A 20445-nucleotide genomic window follows, 5' to 3' on the forward strand; every position below is an offset into this window, starting at 1 on the left:
TCAAAAAAATGTCTCTAAAAGTGCTTTCACTCGTTTTAAAAACACATCAAAAGAACCCATAAGTTTACTTAAATGATAGTTAAAGAATCAAGTTTACCATTTGAGAGTTTTCAAAATGGCTGAAAGCGATTTTAGAAAACATATACTTTTAAATTCCAAAAGCACTTGAAGTGTTTACTACAAGAAGTACTAATTATGTGTACACCATGTTTTTCCTTGATTCATTTGCATTTTTATTAAAGATTAATTTCAATAATATTTTCATAAAAAATGCTTTCAGTCATTTTAAAAACACTTCTAAACGAATAGTCTCATCTTTCATTTGCATACTAATTAATTCATGGAATGATTGATCCATTTGAATTTTGATGTTCTTTCTTCTATTACACTTTTAACACCACTGGATTTTTGGAGTAATGTTTAATTTATGCAGTCATTTGGTTTTCGTTCCGCCGTAGAAATACACATGATTCTCGCAAGAGAATAAATTAAGCAGAAACAACGGACATGATTCAACAGAGTGTGGGGAAACAGAAACACACACATGAACACGTAAACGAACTGTACCGAAACGAAAAATAAAGAACATGTAAAAGAAATACAGAGAAATATATGCGCACATTGTACGTACCCGTCAATACAAACACATACTGGAAATTGAAACGGTATATCAAACAGGCTGAAAAGTATTTGTTCATGGCAAACTTTTATTTCAACAAATAAATACCATGAGAACTGTCCGTCCTACCGATTAAAACGAAGGCGTATGGATTCAATGACAAAGTTACATTACCAACTGAATGATTTCCATAGACTATTCCATAGACTATTCTGGCCTCTATGATCCTATGCAAAAGGATTTCCTCCGATGGACGCGACGGGTTCCTGTGTTGGGACATTCCTGCAAAAACAAGCAACTTCACGTTAATCCAATATGGCAACAATGTCGAGCATCAAGCTCTTCCCCAACGCCAGCCAAGTTGAGTTTCTAAACTCTACAAGGCATCGTCATACTGTAGCCTCTGGACATTCAACTTATCTGGTAAGGCAATCTCTAACTCTAAGTGGTGACACGCTTACATCGGGTATTCATCCAATATATTTCTAAAACATGGTGTTTTAATTAGAACTCAGTAACTCCGTTCGAACATGTTCCTTAAAGCCGTCAGAACTGGTTATATGTAAAGATGAAACAGAAATGATTCTCGTTTGCGCATTCCTTTGCGACTCAATCAGATACCGTCATCTGTAGCCCATAATGGACCTCTCACAAAAGCACGGGACCCTTGTAGGTTGGTTCCACTCGACTCCACAATGACCCCACACTGTGAGCTGCCCTAGTTGTAGTAGGCAGCCCTACCTAAGTTTCTCGTGTGTTAAGAGGTCCATTTTCATCAATATCAATTCGTCCTTCCTCACCTAGTTATTACCCGCTTTCCTTTAAGATGTCAACCTTGTTATTATCCGGCTTTGGATATAGATTGATGACCCTCTAACCATATGAAGTTGATAACCACACAAAAATATGAGAAATTATCATGGGTCTACAACATTAAACCTTTGTCTTAAAAGATAATGGAGAGGCTAAAAAAATAGAGAGTAGAACATAAACTTACGGAATCTGAGAACTATGTGCCTGCCCTGGCATATATGTCAAGCCACCTACATCAAATCAAAATTGAAACGAATGAAAAAGATAAGATTGTTATGGCCAAAAATTTCAGTGGTCCTGCAGTTTCCTGTGGCAACCAATATGATGCGTCCAACAGCCACTGGATTAAAAAATATCAACCCTGGTTGGCAATAGTTGCAGGAACAAAACAAAAAGGAGAAAAGAATGTAGCTTTGCTGGCACTGAAAAGCCTACCTTCTGCTGCAGCTGGAACATACGGCATCCCAGACACTGGATTTTGCGGAAACCATGCCTGAGACTCATCGAAGAAAGAGGATTGCAAATGACCATTTGGGAGAGAGGCTTGTAAGGAGTTCATGTCCAAAAACTGAAAAAGAACACAAGACAAAATTAGAACCGAGAAATCTAAGAATTGTATGTCCGCTAGAAAACTCCATTCCAAATCCTTTAATTTAATTGAAACATGATACAGTCTAAGAATAATATGGTAGACACTGATTAGTACCAACTTATTCCAGTCTATCAATCACACCACTTCCACTGTGACTTCCCCATGAGATTTAAATTCATTACATTACTGGGAGAATAAAAAATGCAACAAGTGTCTTATCCCACCACACTTTTAAGCCATGAATTAGTCTAAATAAAACTGAACGCGGTCAACTAACTAGAATGGTATCATATTTAATTTTCAGAGACTGGATCTTAGGCATATGTAGTCTGCAGCATTTATTACACTAATAGAACTCTTCTTTCACAGAAAATACAGTTTTGATGTCAAATATTGACTTTAGTTATCAATTCACAACTTTTACAGGAAGTACAATTCATTTCCGCTAGCAACCAAGCATCATGCTATGGTTATCCTTGACTCGGTTTTCCCTGAAAGTTGACAGATATGGTAAACAAATAATAGCATCACTCCACGCATGCCCTTAATCAGCTTCCACATTCAAAATTCTCATGCAAACACACAAACACTCACATAAAGCTAATAGAAATAGGGAACAATGCACTATAATAGAAACACAATTTCACTATAAGAACAAAGGAAAAACGGCAATCCTGATGCAATAACTAACAAAAACATACCATACTGTTCTGATCCAGATCTGTATCATAAGGAAGATCAAATGGGTTATTTGATTTGTGGTCGGTGGCATGTGACTTAATTTCTCCCTGTAATTTTAGGCGTGGGACAAAAGAGATTAGTATGCAACTAAGCAGATTCCATTAAACAAATCACAGGAAAGATGCTGAAGGAAATAGAAGAGTAAAAACCATTTGAGGAAGCACTTGTGGAGTATATGATTGCCCCAACACAGCATGTAGTGGCAGACTTGGATCATGGGGTTCACCTTGAGAAACAGCTCCCTGAATCCCATCTTTCCTAGATTCCTGCAAGCGAATTCCATCAGTGGAAGAAAATAAACAATTTGAAAGAAATATAAGGTTGATGCAGAAACCTCGAAAATTCTTAATCCAAAATCACGGTCACCAGCTGACGAAAGCTTGTCAGTTGCTCCTGGTTCACTGCCCTTTTCAGCCACCTCTGATGGAAGGTGTCCAATAGAATCTTCAAAAGCATTCCACGACTACTCAAAAATAACATATCAACCTGATTACATTCCTTCATATTCAGGCATGCCACTATGTTAAGTAAACTTTATATTGATTCATTATAATAAAGAAATCAGGTCTACATTCTCCATGGAGCCCAGCCTTAGAAGTTATGAAACCAGCCACCCATTAAAAACCATTCTTCTGAAAAGCCAAATAAGTAATTGGTGCAGGGGTAGTTTGATCATAAGATGCTTACCTGCGTGCCTCCAGTATTGGGATCTGTGACATTGTGCAAACTGTCACTCCATGGACTAGAAACTTCTGAAAAAGGTCTATGACTACTAGAGTACTCAAAAGATGGCCATTGCATGCTTGTGTTTGATGACGAGAATGCTTCAAAATTTCCAATAGAACCTCCACCATTGGAAGCTATATTTTCAAGGGTCATATTTTCGGTGGATGGAATGGAAGCTGAGGGCTGAGGCGTATCAAACGTTGCCCATCCTTCACTTTTTGGGGCAGCCTCGGCTACTTGTTTATCCAAGGTTGGAGTTGACTGCTGCTGAGGAAAGTCAGCAAATAACTCCAACGAAGGTCGGAAAACTTGAGGCTGGTCCATATTCATACATGAGTTGGAAGACGATAAAGACGGTTGAAACAAATCTATGGATGGAGACGAAGATGCTGCTGGTAACTGGAACAAATCAATGGAAAAGGCTGCAGAAGAGACTTCTGGTTTAACTGGGGCCTTGAAAAGGTCCAAGCTATCACTACTTCCAAGATGAGATGATCCCGTTAAAGAGGTGGATTTATCTGGGAAGATTCCAGTAGCTTGTTCAGGTTCGACAGCATTTGTTAAACTGCCTGAATGAAATGACTTGGGAGACATGGAATAGCTATCCACCGAGACAAAATTTCCTAAGGATGCAGTTCTCTGAACAAGCAAACAAGCAAACAAGCAACTAATGTCAGGTGATGGAAAAACTAGGGGCAGCATAATCTGAGTATCAAATAGAAATGATGTTAATTAGATAGGATAATGCACATATACATACCAACAAAAGCAGAAAATTAAGGTACGCACACCAATTAACATAGCACTAAAAAAATGGAGAAATGACTCCACTTAACTAATAGAGTGACAAATGCCTATCCAAAGAAAACATGACCCAAATCATTGATTACATTAACTTACGATCCAATTTTAAAGTTTCCCCTGTAAGTCCCAAAACCAGTTAAATTTAATGCTACAGAAATATATATACAAACACAAACAAATAGGGTAGTGTGTCTGTCCTATGAGAATATTAAAAGGTACACAGCTGTAGTTTTAATAGGAACCTTGGATACTGCTAATCTTTTTTAATGCTATAAGCAAGTCTACAAGAAAACGACCTGCGGACAGGATATCCCTGCTGCATCTCTCTTGACATTTGCCTCTGGATGTGAATATTTTGCTTGGTGTCTTACTTCATTTAGATTATCCCATGAAGGCACAAAAGTGGGGCTACTGGATCCAGTGTCCTTCTGAAAATTAGGAGACTGTACTCCAGATCTAGACACATCACCTCCACTTGACACAGAGAAATCTGAAGCTCTTGAACCAGAGCCCTCATTTGCAAACCTGTCTTCATACATTTGCTCACTTAAACGGCCAGCACTGTAAACAAAACTCGACATCTTTCCTTCATATCGACCTCGATCAGAACCAGGCTTCCTGGTAAGTGCACCAGCTTGTTTTCCATACCGTCGATCTTCATACTGATAGTCATAAGGTGGACTTTGAGAATAGGAATGATAAGAACTAGCACGTCTCATCTCATCTTCACGGATTCTATGGGTCTGCAAGGAATAGCACAAATGAGGCCCATAATCTTTGCAGAACAACATAAGTCAAAGTGTAACAAAAGGAGATTATTGGTGTATACAGTTACAGCCAATTTATTCAGTTCTTTTGATGATGTGCATGATGTATCTGAATCTTAAAGAGACAAAAACAATTAGTTGTTTTGTAATTTCTTCATTGGAACCAAATAAGAACAGGAGGAGGCCGCTGTTATGCCCCAAGAAACGAATTAACTGGACAATTACAAAAACGCTTTTCAGTTATAGTCAATTTTTCCACAGTTATAAATAAATATTCCTTAGTTCAGTGAAATAGTAGTATATTAAATACTATCATGGGCCGTCCCAATGCATTTTCACTCTCAATTATGTACCCCAATTTAGCACAGATACAAAATGACATACTCTTATGTGTTATTGGCACTCCAAAAATCTAATTGTGCACTCCAAACTTTCTATACTTACAAAGAAAATACTCTTGTGAGGAGTGCACAATTAGATTATTGGAGTGCCAATAACAGTTCTCAAAAAAATCTCACTTTTTCATTTTCAGAAACATCAATGTTACCATGATATTTTGCGCAAATCCAAACTATCAATATATCTGCCAATATCACCATTTTAATCCATACCATTACCTGCATATCTCTTGGAGGCTTGTCAGAGGTCCTTCCTCCAGCATATTTCTTATCTACATATACACTTCTTATGAACTCACGGATTTTATCAGCCTTACTGCAAGAAGAAAACATGACATAAGTGTACACCCCCACAAATGCACATGCTGAAAATTGTAGCAATAAATCATATAACTATTACCTGTTGTCTGGCAATCGTTGCCTTTGAAGGTCCCAATCCTTCAAATAAATTTCCCTTGCACGCTGATAAGAGTGAATGCCCATTAGAATAAAAACAAGCAAACATTTTCTCCAAAGAAAAAGAGAATTCAGCATGTACCTGGTTACCACCATTTTGAAGTGCTTCAACTTCTTGTGAAGTAAACTTGGACATGGATACCGACTTCACACGATGGGTAAACTCCCGACTACAGCACAAAATAATATGTATGATTCGATTAGGGGAACAAAAGGAAAAGTGGACAGAGCATAAGTACAACATGCCAAACAGGAAAAGAACCGCATCATTAAAACATGTGAAGACACACGGTACTTACATGAAGGAAACTACATTTATGTTGCGTATGGATGATGCATTTAGGCTACATAAATAAGAAATGCGCTACTATACATTACATAGATGGATTTGAAATGGCTAGATGCACTGCACTGATAGGGATTTACAAATGACTACTTCCAAGGAGTAATTTGAAAATCCTTTGTTTAGTGGCTTTGTAATGCTCATGTATTGCATTTTCAATCCCTTTATCTAATGTTTTGTTGTGCATTTCTAACTAATTTAGCCTAAATCCTGCATCTAAACAGAATTTTATGCGTCAACATGCTTAAGGTTCGAAGACTCACTTTACCATGAATGGTACTGAAGGTTGGAAAAAGGGTAGAGATCAGTGTCAAACTCTAAGAATTAATCATCCAGGCATACATAAATATATTTCCATTCAAAATCTCGACCTAAGGAGCAATAACTCAGAATTAAAAGTATGGCAATTTAACAATCATGATTTCATAATGAAGCACACAGCTGGCCTGTGCACAATACCACCTTAGGTAATTTATAGTTGATCTATCTCTAAAAGGACTTTCAATACATTTATCTTCAATTACAATAGAAAGAGTGAAATGAAGAGGCGATTTTCACCCGCCATGCATAGCTGAAAGACACTGATAAAAGAAAAATTAAAAAATCCCTGCTCAGTTATGATATCTGACGGTTTAGAACCTATCACATATTCTATGCAACTAACCAAAAGAATTCAACCTAAGAAACCTAGTTTACTCTTAAATACTTAAAGGGCTTTGAAGTTTGCTATGTTTTGGCTAGGTAAGAGCTTTGTTGATGCACAAAACCGGAGGGGTCTTGGAACAACATAAATCCGACCGTGAATCTGCAACAAAGTAAAGAACACAAGATGTATCGTGGTTCACCCCAATGTTTGGGCTATGTCCACACTGATGTTGATTGTATTTCTCTGTATGAATGTATGGATTACAAGTGTGATGGGGCGTCCCCCAGAGAAAGAGAGAGTTTGAGAGTGTTTCTCTGTTTGTGAGAGGGTTGCCGGATGTGAGGCCTGAGGATTGTGGGGGTGAGGAGTCCCTTTTATAGACTAAGGGCTTCTTTCATTTTACATAAATCATGGGCTCAATGTTTGGAAGCCCAAGAAACGAGGCCCGATATAATATGGTACCAACAGTAGTCCCCCAAGTCCTCAGTCAAGAGTCTTTTGGCTGGAGACTTGAGATTCAGTCCATGTGTGGGCTGAAGTAACTAGATGTCGTCTAAAACTGATACTCGATATGAGGCGGTGCTCAATGTGAAATGATGCTCAACTAGAAGTAGCACATGCTGTGAGGCTGCTCGGCTTGTGGCTTATGTTGCCTTGGTTGGCTCGGCTTGTGACGTTGATGGTGAGTGAGTGAGTCCCTTTTATAGAATAAGGACTCGCTCCTCAATACATAAATAACGGGCTAGAGTTGATGCTCGCTGCGAGGCGATTACTCAGTAGGCGGCGATGCTCCCTAATGATGGTGAGAGAATCCCTTTTATAGAATAAGGGCTCGCTCCTCAATACATAAGTGATGGGTTAGGAGTGATGCTCGCGGCGAGGCGGTTGATCAGCTGGCGGCGATGCTCTCTAATGAAGGTGAGGGAGTCTCTTTTATAGAATAAGGGTTCGCTCCTTAATACATAAGTGATGGGTTAGGAATGATGCTCGCGGCGAGACGGTTGCTCAGCTGGTGGTGATGCTCTCTAATGAAGGTGAGGGAGTCCCTTTTATAAAATAAGGGTTCGTTCCTCAATACATAAGTGATGGGTTAAGAGTCTCTCTAATGAAGGTGAGGGAGTCCCTTTTATAAAATAAAGGTTCGCTCCTCAATACATGAATAATGGGTGCTCTCTAATGAAAGTGAGGGAGTCCCTTTTATAGAATAAGGGTGCGCTCCTCAGTACATAAATAATGAGCTAAGTCCCAAGTATTTTTCATGAGGCCTAGTTGCGGAAGCCCAATATATGGTACATAGTGTAGTTCCCCAACTCTTCAGTCAATAAAGGTTGTTGGCTGGAGACTTCAAATTCAATCCATGTATGGGCCGAAGTGGCGGTTGTTCGGAGACGGTCTTTGTATACCATGCACTGAAGTTTTGTAGGTGAAGCTTTGAAAGTGAAGCTTTGAAGCTGGAGCTTTTGTACATGAAGCTTTTGAAGTCGGAGTTTTGTAAATGAAGCTTTCGAAGCTAGAGCTTTGTAAATAAAGCTTTCGAAACTAGAGCTCTCAAAGTTGGAGCTCTGTAAATGAAACTTTCAAAGCTGATTGACATGAGTGATGCTCATGGATGTTGACATGGGTAATGCTCATGAATGTTGACATGAGTGATGCTCATGAATGTTTATGTATGATTGACATGAGTAATGCTCATGTATAATTTTGGAGTACTAGATGTACTTTTGATCACCTAGTTGGTGATAATAACGGCAAGCTGCAGAATAATTTTGGAGTACTGGACGTACTTTTGATCACCTGGTTGGTGATAATAGCGGCAGACTGAAGAATAATTTTAGAGTACTGGACGTATTTTTGATCACCTGGTTGGTGATAATAGAGGGTGAACCTTAAGTGGAGGGATGGAGGTTGGAGTTTGAAGCCATAGGGTCTGGCTTTTTTGAGCATATGGGTCTTCGCTATCCACATAACATTCTAGCCCACTATTATGGGCTTATCGACATTTTTTTTTTATCATTACCCTCCGGTGAGGTTATACATATGTCTCCAAAAGATAAGAAAAGTAAATCACATCATTAAAAAAAAACTGCTGGGACTTGGCAACAACGAGATTTCTCTCTTCACATCAACCTCAGAAGTCCAGCTATTGGAGGAAAACTTCACGTGGAGGCAGGTTTGGTCAGCAGGCATGGTCTCTCCGTGTCGACAAAAGCCATCAAGTATACCAACTTGACTCTTTGTTTGAAAAGCATATCTCGGCTTTCTTATTTTTTCCTGATCTCCTTTTTTCTACTTTTGCTTTCTGCTTTGGCCTTACTGGTGGTCGATGCCCATGGAATCTAAGGAGACTGCATTGGATGCTTGCAATGATCTCCCACTTGCATTTCCAGCTCATTGGCTTTCTACTTTTGCTTTCTCAGAAAAGTGGGTTTCTTCACAGTTGTGCTGGGGGTGGAGTTGAGCTAGTTGATGATTATCCCCCTGTTCACCTGAGAGCGCTCCGAGTCCTGAAGCTGAGCCGACACAGACCTGAACCGAGGTCTCAACTCGGCCACGTCACTTACCGACCTAGTCATGACTCTTACTTTTGCTGCCTTGATGCATCCAAGTTGTAGCTTTTTCCTTGATTTCCCGGACGCTGAAGAATATGCAGATGCAGCTGTAGTCATCATTTTTTGAGGTATTTAACTTCTTCATTGCGGCTGCAAGAATGGCAATGTCATTGTCAACCGCAAATGTGAACAAGGGCACACCATTCTTAACTGCAACTCGTACAAGAGCTTGATCTACTGCGGATCCACTCTTCTTCACCATAGCCGACTCGTTGACATTAATTGTTCTGAATATCTTCCCCAGGTTGCTTTTGCTGCTTGGAGTGAATCTTCGGCTTGCGCAGAGGCAATCACCGCCGTTAACGAAGGCCACGACGGGGTCGAAGGCGGAGCAAAACATGTCTGTGGCTCATTGGTCCAAACTCCAACGCATATTAGAAAAGAGGAGAGAGAGGGAGAAAGAGCAGGGAAGGGATGCTCTCGAAGACGGAGAGGGACTTGATCCGATCAGCCTGCTTGAGCGCGGCCGTCTTAATCTCGTCGACTTTCTTGGACGCCTCGACGGCGAACTCGCGGGATCGCTAGGCGGTTTCGGAGATGGAAAAGTCGGGTCGGTGGGAATCAGAAACTTCAAATCATCGAGTTGTCAGGTGGGGGGAGAGAGGGTTGGCCTCGGAGCCATCCACGTTGTTGATTTCAAAGGTTGATCTTCTTCGTCCACCCCAGCATGTGGTCGAATGACCTGTTATCCATCACTTGATCAAGAGATGATATGATAAGGATTACTTAGAGGATAAGAGTTGCAGACCTGTCCTCCATCACTTATTCTCCATGGTTGTTATCGTGATCGAGAGAGTGAGCTCGATCCTCCAAGATGTACCATCACATCTACCACATTGGCCTGGACGAGAAGATATGCAAGCCAGCAATCTCCCACCTCCAAACTGCTCTTCAATATGGGGGTTTAGAGTGCGACCTTGCTGACATTTCTCAAGTTTCCTGGCAACATGATTACTCTTCTTTGCTTCCTCTGGGGTATCCTTCTTTTCTGGGATATTTACGATTTGCTTGGATTCAAAGGCGACGAGGAACGTGTTGTGTCTGAAGGAGGAGAGGCGGTGGGTTGACTCCGGAGGGACATGTTGGTTGGGGGAGAATCTACAAGGAGGATGACAGGAACAGCTAGGGAGATGGGTATCATGGTAAATTCGACCCTCCTGAGGACCTCATGTGCTTCCTGCCACGACTCTCTCTCTCCTCTTCTGTAGCTGTCGGTTGGGGGATGAGTGAGAGAGATCCTGTCGTCTTGGGTGGTCCAGATTCACGGTGGAGTGTGGTGAGGTCTCACGATGGTGAGATAAAAAAATGAAAGAGAACCGACATAGCTTTTCGTGTCGATTCCCACAGACGACGCCAAATGTTGATGCACAAAACCGGAGGGGTTTTGGAACAACATAAATCCGACCGTGAATCTGTAAGAAAGTAAAGAACACAAGATGTATCGTGGTTCACCCCAATGTTTGGGCTACGTCCACACTGATGTTGATTGTATTTCTCTGTATGAATGTATGGATTACAAGTGTGAGGGGGAGTCCCCCCAGAGAAAGAGAGAGTTTGAGAGTGTTTCTCTATTTGTGAGAGAGTTGCCAGATGTGAGGCCTGAGGATTGTGAGGGTGAGGAGTCCCTTTTATAGACTAAAGGCTCCTCCCTTTTTACATAAATCATGGGCTCAATGCCTGGAAGCCCAAGTAATGAGGCCCAATATAATATGGTATCAACAATAGTCCCCCAAGTCTTCAGTCAAGAGAGTCTTTTGGCTAAGGACTTGATATTCAGTCCATATGTGGGCCGAAGTAACTAGATGTCTAAAACTGATACTCGATATGAAGCGGTGCTCAATGTGAAATGATGCTCAACTAGAAGTAGCACATGTTGCGAGGCTGCTCGCCTTGTGGCTTATGTTGCCTTGGTTGGCTCGGCTTGTGGCATTGAAGGTGAGTGAGTCCTTTTTATAGAATAAGGGTTCGCTCCTCAATACATAAATGATGGGCTAGAGTTGATGTGGCTTATGTTGCCTTGGTTAGCTCAGCTTGTGTCGGCTCAACTTCAGGACTCGGAGCGCTCTCAGGTAAACAGCGGGATAATCATCAACCAACTCAGCTCCACTCCCAGCACAATTATGAAGAAACCCACTTTTCTGAGAAAGCAAAAGTAGAGAGCCAATGAGTTGGAAATGCAAGTGTGGGAGATCATTGCAAGCATCCAATGCAGTCTCCTCATATTCCATGGGCATCGACCACCAGTAAAGCCAAAGCAGAAAGAAAAAGTAGAAAAAAGGAGATCAGGAAAAAATAAAACAACCAAGATATGCTTTTCAAACAAAGAGTCAAGTTGGTATACTTGATGATGGCTTTTGTCGACACGGAGAGACCATGCCTGCTGACCAAACCTGCCTCCACATGAAGTTTTCCTCCAACAGCTGGACCGCTGAGGTTGATGTGAAAGGAGAAATCTCGCTGTTGCCAAGTCCCAACAGTTTTTTTTTTAATAATGTGATTTACTTTTCTTATATTTTGGAGACATCTGTATAACCCCACCAAAGGATAATCATAAAAAAAAAAAAAATGTCGGTAAGCCCATAATAGTGGGCTGGAATGTTATGTGGAGAGCGAAGACCCATATGCCCAAAAGAGTCAGGCCTTATGGCTTCAAACTCCAACCTCCATCCCTCCACTTAAGGTTCACCCTCTATTATCACCAACTAGGTGATCAAAAGTACATCTAGTACTCTAAAATTATTCGGCAGCCTGCCGCTATTATCACCAACCAGATGATCAAAAGTACGTTGAGTACTCAAAATTATTCGGCAGTCTGCCGCTATTATCACCAACCAGGTGATCAAAAGTACATTTAGTACTCTAAAATCATTCGGCAACCTGCCGCTATTATCACCAACTAGGTGATCAAAAGTAACATTCATGAGCATCACTCATGTCAACATTCATGAGCATCACCTATGTCAACATCCATGAGCATCACTCATGTTAATCAACATAAACATTCATGAGCATCACTCATGTCAATCAGTTTCGAAAGCTTCATTTACAGAACTCCAACTTCGAGAGTTCCAGCTTCGAAAGCTTCATTTACAGAACTCCAGCTTCGAAAGTTTCATTTACAAAAGCTCCAGCTTCAAAGCTTCACTTTCAAAGCTTCACCTACAAAGCTTCAATGCATGGTATACAAAGACCGCCTCCGAACAACCGCCACTTTGGCCACTTCGGCCCATACATGGATTGAATTTGAAGTCTCCAGCCAACTGCCTCTATTGATTGAAGACTTGGGGGACTACACTATGTACCATATATTGGGCTTCCGCAACTGGGTAATGTTTTCACACCAAATCCACTAAAAGCATGATTTAAACCTAAGTACAAAATCCTTGACACTTGTTTAGTTGGGCCAGCATCCTTATTATAGAGCATTTAGACAGCCCAAAAGCACTTAGTGAATGGCCTAAGAGGGAACTCAACAATCCAGCACATTCCCAAGCCCAAAGTGGTTATAATGGAGGCAGACGGACAGCTTTGGCACTTGCATGAGTACCATGCATCTCCTATAGTTAAGGTAACCCCCCAAAAAAGAAATTGGCCCACTTCATAAACAATTAATTGTATTATTGTATTTTTGTTGCGAGCATAAACCTTCAGTCATTCGGTTATTTTCAATACATTCCAAAGGGAACAGCCTTGTGTATGTTCAGCAATAAAAGAGGATGGAGGGCAAGAAAGAGAGATAGCTGTTTAAATGACATAGGGTTTAGTTTATGGATGTCATGTTAGGCATGGAACTTGATGCCAAAAAGTTTCCTAAAGTGATCTTGATGAGAACAATATTTATATGGCCAAGTATTAAGTTGGTATAAGATGTTCTATAATTAGAGTACTAAGCTGGTCTTACAGATGTCTTCCTTATTTAACACTGTAAATCATCTCCCAGAGTTGAATTTTTTTTTTACTTGTAGGATAAGCTAAACTTTCAAGAGGCCATTGCTTTCTTTCTCAATAAGTAGCCTAAAACTTTCATTGTTTTTTTCATGAAAACTTCTCCTCATTCACAAAACTGTAAAACTTGTTCTACACACTTAAAAAGGAAAAAAAAAAGAAATGTATAATTGCTGAGGCTGATAATGAAGTTTATACATCGATTTGTAACAAGAAGCACAGTAACCAGAACGGGTTGCAAACATTACACAGTTGACCAGATCATTATGATTTATAAACACCGAAAATCCTATCTTGCAAAAATTTCCCCTCCACTCTCTGTCTGTGGGTCTAAAAATTGAAACTTTTGTAGTCGACTAAACTTGTACACATATACAATCAATAAATATTCCATATTTTTCCTCAATCTTCAATATCCATTTTAGTGGGATTGTTGCACAGATGGCAGCAAGCACAGAAGTTCTTTGATATCCACTCAAATTTCTAACTAATAATTTGAGCTCAGTAAAGTAGTTGCAAATTTTAGATACTATAACCAAAAGGGCCTCAGGCGAAATTAGGAAATTTTTCGGTTTTCTATTTCCACGCAGAAACTAACTCCGGCGTGCAATCTCAAGACCGCAAAATTAGAAGGATGAATGCATTTACTAGGAGGCAAACATATGCACTAAAAACAAGAAACTGGATCAAATGATTATGAAGAAACTCACTGTATGCCACTGCAAGTCATGCAAACGAAAGTCCAAAAATTCGTGCAGACGTACTGAGGACCCTGCATATACAAACCATATTGCATTAAACAAAATCCTCCAGCTGCGAGAATCGAAACGAAAACGAAAATTTCCGAGAAAACTAGAGAAAGAGAGAGACAGAGAGAGAAGAATACCAGGCCATTACAGTTGATACATCGCCGATTAGGAGGGAGCTTCATAAGGCCCCGAATGATCTTCTCGTTTCGCTCTTCCTCTTTTCTGCTTCCCATTTCTGAAACAAAATCAAAACCCTAGAACCAGAAGAAAAGGAAGAACGGAATCGGAGGGTGGATTTGGAAATGCACTACGCTCCTCTCTCTCTCTCTCTCCTCCCTCTCTTCTTTCTCTCTCTAGAACTAGAAGGAAGGAGGAGGCTTTAGGGTTGGTTGGTTCAGTTGGGGTTTTGAATTTGGGAGAGAGGGGAACGACACTCCCGAATCTGAATCAGCTGCTTCGACGATAATTGGACAGCAAAAGCGCTCTCTGCCTTTCCTTCATTAAATCATATTTTTTGGATTTTATTTGCTGAATTTGACCGACATATTCAGATGGTCTTTAAGATTAAAAATCTATAGTTTTTTGCAAATAAGTTTTATCAAAATTATGTTATGTACTAATGTAACGTATAAATGAATTTCATACATTCTTTTTATCATAAATAGTTCTTAAAATCGAAAATTCATCCGTGCAATCTTTAAGCAGAAAGTCTATATATAAACTCTTATTATACAAGTAAATATATTTTTTAACAAATAATATTATTTTTACTAAAAGAGAGGGAGTGAGTTTAGACTCCCAAACTAACAGTAATATAGTTTAAATTTGTATTTGACAAAAATCAAACCTAAAATATTTACTTACTAATAAAAATATCAATGTATCGTAGTATTAAGTAAATACATAAACATTTAAATTACCATTTGGTAAAAAAGTACGAGAGAAATGATTGTTGAGAAGAGAGAGGAGGATTTCGGAAAGCCTCCAATCATATCCGTCCATTTTATATTGTGCTGTCCGTTTTTACTAAATACTATTTATATTTAATTTTAAATTAAAAAAATTTACAATAATTTTTAATTATAATTAACGGATGCGATTGGAGGATTTAGATCCTGATCCGGCGAGGATCCTTCTGGTGTAAAGAAAAAGAAGAAAAGAGAATAGAAACTGAATCCAGGAGAGTCCAGGCGCTTCATCTACAAAAAAAATACCAAAAGATACAAAGCGTAGGATCAGCCAACCAAAAACCCATCGGACGGTTAGAAATCGAATTCGAACTTTTTCATTACCCTTCACCCACTCTCACTCAAGCATCCTTAATTCCACTCCCCCTTTCAATATCGCCACCCCTTATCCCTCTCCCCCTCTCGCAACCTCTCCAATGGCCAATGTCCTCCGAACTTCACCTTTCTCGGCGCCATTTGCACCGCCGCCATCCGCCGCATCGCCCAACTCTAGAAAACCGTCGTACGTTTCGCTTCGGCGAAGTCAAACCAGCAGCAGCAGCACGCCTTATCTCACTATAAGCTCCCTCCGGTTCTCTCACTTGCCGTCCCTCCGGCTCGTCAAGTTCGCGCCTTTGGCTTCACAGGGTGAGGCCGAGACGGCTGGGACGGTGGAGGAGGAGGTTCAGGAGGCCGAAGAAGTCGAGGTATTGTTTACTTATTTTATTTTTTTGTTCCTGAAATTTTTAGAATATCTCTTTTTGTTAAATTTCAGAATCTTTTTGACTTATGGATTGAGAAATTGGTTTATTAGCAATGTCGAAAAAGCAAAAAGCAAACTAACATGAGATTAGATTTTATTTATTTATTTATATATGGAGCAAAATCTAGCCTAGTGAGATAAGGCTTGGTTATTATATTTATTTATGGACCAATTGGATAATGTTTTAGAGAAGTGATTTCCGCACATTGTTGGATTGAATAAATCAAAAGAGAATGAAGAGAAGCAAGACGGTGTGCGAAAACCATTTCTCATGTTTTATGAACAAGTGATGGAAGGGGAAGGCTTGGCTTATTTCATGATAAATTAAGGGTAGTGCTTTCCACATGTTCATTTTTACTTCTCACATCTCTCTTAATTGCTGGCTGTCGGATCAGGTGAACTCAAGAAGATCAATTGTCAAAAATTAACAAGGGTGTGTGAGAGGTAAAATGGGTGTATAAATAGCACTATCTAAGTTAATTGGATAATGTATGCATTCTACAACCAAAAAGCTAATGTTTTTGAACAAATTACACTAGGATTTCTGATGTTTATAACGGAATGGAATCGAGCCATTGATCTAACTAATGCTAACCCATCTCACTTACCTCTCAACTTGATTTACTCCAAAGGGGAGGCTAGGATCCCTTTTGTGTCCACATTTGTGTATTTGTGTAATAGTTTGGGGAGAGTGTTGATCATGTCTTCTTATTGTGTTATTTTAGCTGGAAATTATGGTGCTTTTTATTATAGTTTGCCGGGCAGCACCAAAACAGTGCTTCTCTTTGTTTAGTGAGTAGTTTGATGAATGTTTTAATATTAACGTAAAATAGAATCAATCTTTGTAACAACAAACACATAGCGCAAGGCATTCCATGTGTGACAAGGTGTGACAAGGCTACTTTGGGCCCGGATTTTTATGATAAGAAACGTATAGAACTAGTTGGAAAATTATCACTTTTTTTGGCCTAGTGGGAAAAGTATTAGTTAGCATTCAAGCACAGAGTCAATCCTAGAATGGTTCATACTCAATTTTTCAGGGCCTATTGGCTGATGCTTTCCTTATTTCAATTCGTAATTCACATGGAGACTCTTTTCAGTGATGTTTTTCATGTTTCAAATCAGTTTGTAAGATTGCACAGTCAACTTGGACTCTTCTCGTTTGGTAGAAAGGATTGGATTGGGAGGGATAACCCTCTAAATTCAAGGCATATTGACCGTAGATGAGAATGATTTTTCAGTGTGAGGGGATTAGAGAGGATTAGACATGAAGAAAACTTCTCCCATCTAATCCTCCCATTTTGGGGAGGATTGGAATGGATAACTTTTCTTATTGAGCAATCCTTCTCCTACCTCTAAGTTGGTCACTTTTTTCATTTCTTCTTTCAACATACCTTTAAAATGGTGTCTTATCTATTCCAATCCAATCAAATCATGTGTACCAAATGAGGCCTTATACTCATGAACTTTGAAGACTAAAAGGAATTTACTTTCTTTTTTCACTTAATTTTTCCATGTATTCTTGGGCATCATAGCTCGTCATCCACATGATCCTAGGATTATGATGAGGGTTGTGATTCTCTATGGGTAGTGAGTCGTGTTAACACAAAGATTCTGCTACCATCTCATTTTGATTGACATCTCAAAAAACATTTAACTTGTTGAGTGGTGAGTGGCTACTCTCTCTCTCTCTCTCTCTCTCTCTCTCTCTCTCTCTCTCTCTCTCTCTCTCTCTCTCGCTCTATATATATATATATATATAATGTATTTCTTTTAAAAGAAGAAGCATTCATCCTGAGGTTATTGGCAGATTACTTACAGAGTGTAAAAGACGAAAGATTATATGTGCATCAAGTATTGCAATTCTTGTATAATTATGACTTCTTTGTGATCCACACCAAAAATCTCAAGACATATTTGTTTTCAGTTCCCTAGTTTTCTTTCTTTTTCTAATAGATTTATGGAACAGGACTCTTTGGATGGTGCAATTCCTGTGGAAGATAGTACCAGCGACGGTGAAGAAAGTGGTACGAGTGATGATGGTGAAGGTGATGCTGAGGAAAAATCTGTTTCAGCCATCACAGCGTCACTCCAACAATACAAAGAAGCTTTAGCCAGTAATGATGAATCAAAAGTTGCTGAAATAGAATCTTTCCTAAAATCTTTTGAAGATGAGAAAATAGGACTTGAAATGAAAGTGGCTTCTTTGTCCGAAGAACTGTCAGCAGAGAAGGTTCGTATTCTGAGAATAAGTGCGGATTTTGACAATTTCCGGAAAAGGACAGAAAGGGAACGCATTTCTCTGGTAACAAATGCTCAGGGGGAAGTTGTGGAGAGTTTGTTGCCTGTAGTGGATAATTTTGAGAGGGCTAAAACCCAGATTAAGGTGGAGACAGAGGGAGAGGAGAAGATCAACAATAGCTATCAGAGCATTTATAAACAGTTCGGAGAGATTTTAAACTCTCTTGGTGTTGTTCCTGTTGAGACGGTGGGGAAGCCCTTTGATCCATTGGTAAGTCATTCAACCTTTTATGGTATTGAAAGGTGAAACACTTATTAGCAATTCTGACATTCAGCGTTGAACTTTTTTCTTTGTTTGATCAGTCTATAACAAAGAATCCACTTTAGTAATATAAGTATCTGTACAAGAGAAAGACATTGAATTGGATTCTCAATAACCATAAACCCACTTTTTATCCTTTTACGGGAGGGATGCACCAATTACAGTAAGGCATATGATTCTTCCTGACGAACACTATGTCTTGGTGATCAATAAGTTCATGAATCATGAGTGGAATTGTCCCGTTTTGTTGGTTGACAACATGACATGTGTCTTATGGTTGGCTTTATGCAGGTAAGATACCAAGTTGGCTCGAAATTCAATCAGTTACTAGATGATTATTATCAAGTAGTTAGTCGATTTTGTTCAGGTTTGATGAAGACCTGGGTACGGTTTTAAGTCAGACCAAATCATGATTGAATCGAGCCAATTTGGTGAGTTCATGAGAGTGAAAACTACATGTGACCTATTTTGTATTAGTCGGATGAACACATAATGTTAAAGTTACTGAATGGTTACATCTTGTGATTGTTTGACGTCACACTCAGTATGCAGTCTTTAAATTTTTTAAGACAAAGAATTTATGCAATTTCTAACCTTGAAACTTTCAATTTTCCCAAACAGTTGCATGAAGCGATTATGCGTGAGGACTCTTCAGAATACGAAGAAGGTGTTATAATCGATGAATTTCGCAAGGGGTTTAAGCTTGGTGACAGGCTTTTGCGTCCGTCAATGGTAAAGGTATCGGCTGGTCCAGGGCCTGCCAAGGTAGAGCAGGAAGTACCTCCATCTGAGGAACAGGAAGCAAGGGAAACCGCCGAGAAGGGAACCGAGTCAGCTTAAAGACCACGTATTGAGTCTAGTTCAGTTTTGGAACAGAAATAGTAACTTCATTTGTACTTCAATCAGTAGGGTAGTAATTTTTGGTGGGCGTGGCGGTTTCTGGTGGCATATTACTGTTGGTTTTCTTTTCTACTGAGCGAACCATCACGTACCGATGTCATATATTTGTGTGTTTTGAATGCGAGCGCATGATAACTTTTGTGTACTGATTTGGACGTCATTGAATGTTTAAGTTCCTACCATATTATCAAAGTATCAGTTGGAGTTCTGTTTCTTTTTTTGTTTTAAGTTGATACTGTTGGTGCTTTTCCTGACCATAAGTTGCACGGACACTCCAAAATCCTGAAGTATCTTCGACATGCCGACATAGGCGGGCTTGGGTTTATTTAGTTCGGTTTTTTGCAAATCTCAAATCAAACTGATTTCTTTTGGTACATTTCGGTTCGGCTTTTTTTTGCCAGTTTGCTTTTTATTTATTTATAAAACTTGATGTTTTTTTAATATGGAATTTAGAAAAAGGCTTGCATTGGTAGACTAATAAAAAAAAGGGTAAGTGAGAAGGTAGTTGTACATATATGAAATCATATAAACTAAGCATATTTTATCAACAACCTTGATTGCAAAGAAAAATGATCACTGTATCCACTCTGAAGGCATAGGTACGGAAGTATCCTAATGGAAGCATAAGTATGCAACTATCTATACAAAAATATCGGTATGAGAGCATAGGTAGGAAGTACGGATATAAAAGCATAGGTACAAAAGTACCGATATATCAATACATAATCAAAAGGTCAAAACATAAAGAAACATAATTCATACGCAATCATATTATTATATATAGATACACAAACCTTACTCTACGATGTGAAAAATTAAGAGACAACTAGGAGGAGAAAAGATATCGCAAATAGTGCATACGGAGATTGGCATGAATACATGGAGAAACATGGATATGGCTTCATGACTCCTAATTGCAAAGCATATCATTGAAAGAAAATTCGTTTTAATGTTTAACTTTTCAGTTTTGTAACCCTTATGAAATCAAAACAAAGAAATCAATGCAAAACCCTTATGAAATCAAAACAAAGAAATCAATGCATATGATAGACGTTACTTTTTTC

At 39.3% G+C, this 20445-nt stretch overlaps 2 protein-coding genes across 3 annotated transcripts; one reads left to right on the top strand and one right to left on the bottom strand.

Moving 5' to 3' along the window:
• Positions 1-590: 590 nt before the first annotated feature.
• Positions 591-14755, bottom strand: LOC103449435 (probable ADP-ribosylation factor GTPase-activating protein AGD14). The gene is made up of 13 exons (XM_029090284.2): positions 14346-14755; positions 14170-14231; positions 5999-6086; positions 5861-5922; positions 5680-5776; positions 4592-5038; positions 3453-4130; positions 3100-3228; positions 2915-3031; positions 2726-2812; positions 1868-2000; positions 1617-1662; positions 591-901 (listed from the first exon to the last, which is right to left on the bottom strand). The coding sequence occupies exons 1-13, from the start codon at positions 14439-14441 to the stop codon at positions 847-849; spliced, it is 2097 nt and encodes a 698-aa protein (XP_028946117.2). The 5' UTR covers positions 14442-14755; the 3' UTR covers positions 591-846.
• A 568-nt stretch (positions 14756-15323) lies between these two features.
• On the top strand, positions 15324-19589 carry LOC103414852 (uncharacterized). Of its 2 annotated transcripts, XM_070809678.1 has the most exons (4): positions 15403-15862; positions 17888-18430; positions 18773-18912; positions 19103-19589. In XM_070809678.1, exons 1-3 carry the CDS (start codon positions 15593-15595, stop codon positions 18875-18877), a joined length of 918 nt encoding a protein of 305 aa, XP_070665779.1. In that variant the 5' UTR covers positions 15403-15592; the 3' UTR covers positions 18878-18912; positions 19103-19589. The 2 variants fall into 2 exon arrangements, with proteins under 2 accessions (XP_028946196.2, XP_070665779.1); XM_029090363.2 differs by lacking the exon at positions 18773-18912 and having other exon boundaries at positions 15324-15862.
• The last annotated feature ends 856 nt before the right edge of the window (positions 19590-20445 follow it).

Source organism: Malus domestica, chromosome 12 (assembly GCF_042453785.1).
Source record: "Malus domestica chromosome 12, GDT2T_hap1".
NCBI classification, from domain to species: domain Eukaryota; kingdom Viridiplantae; phylum Streptophyta; class Magnoliopsida; order Rosales; family Rosaceae; genus Malus; species Malus domestica.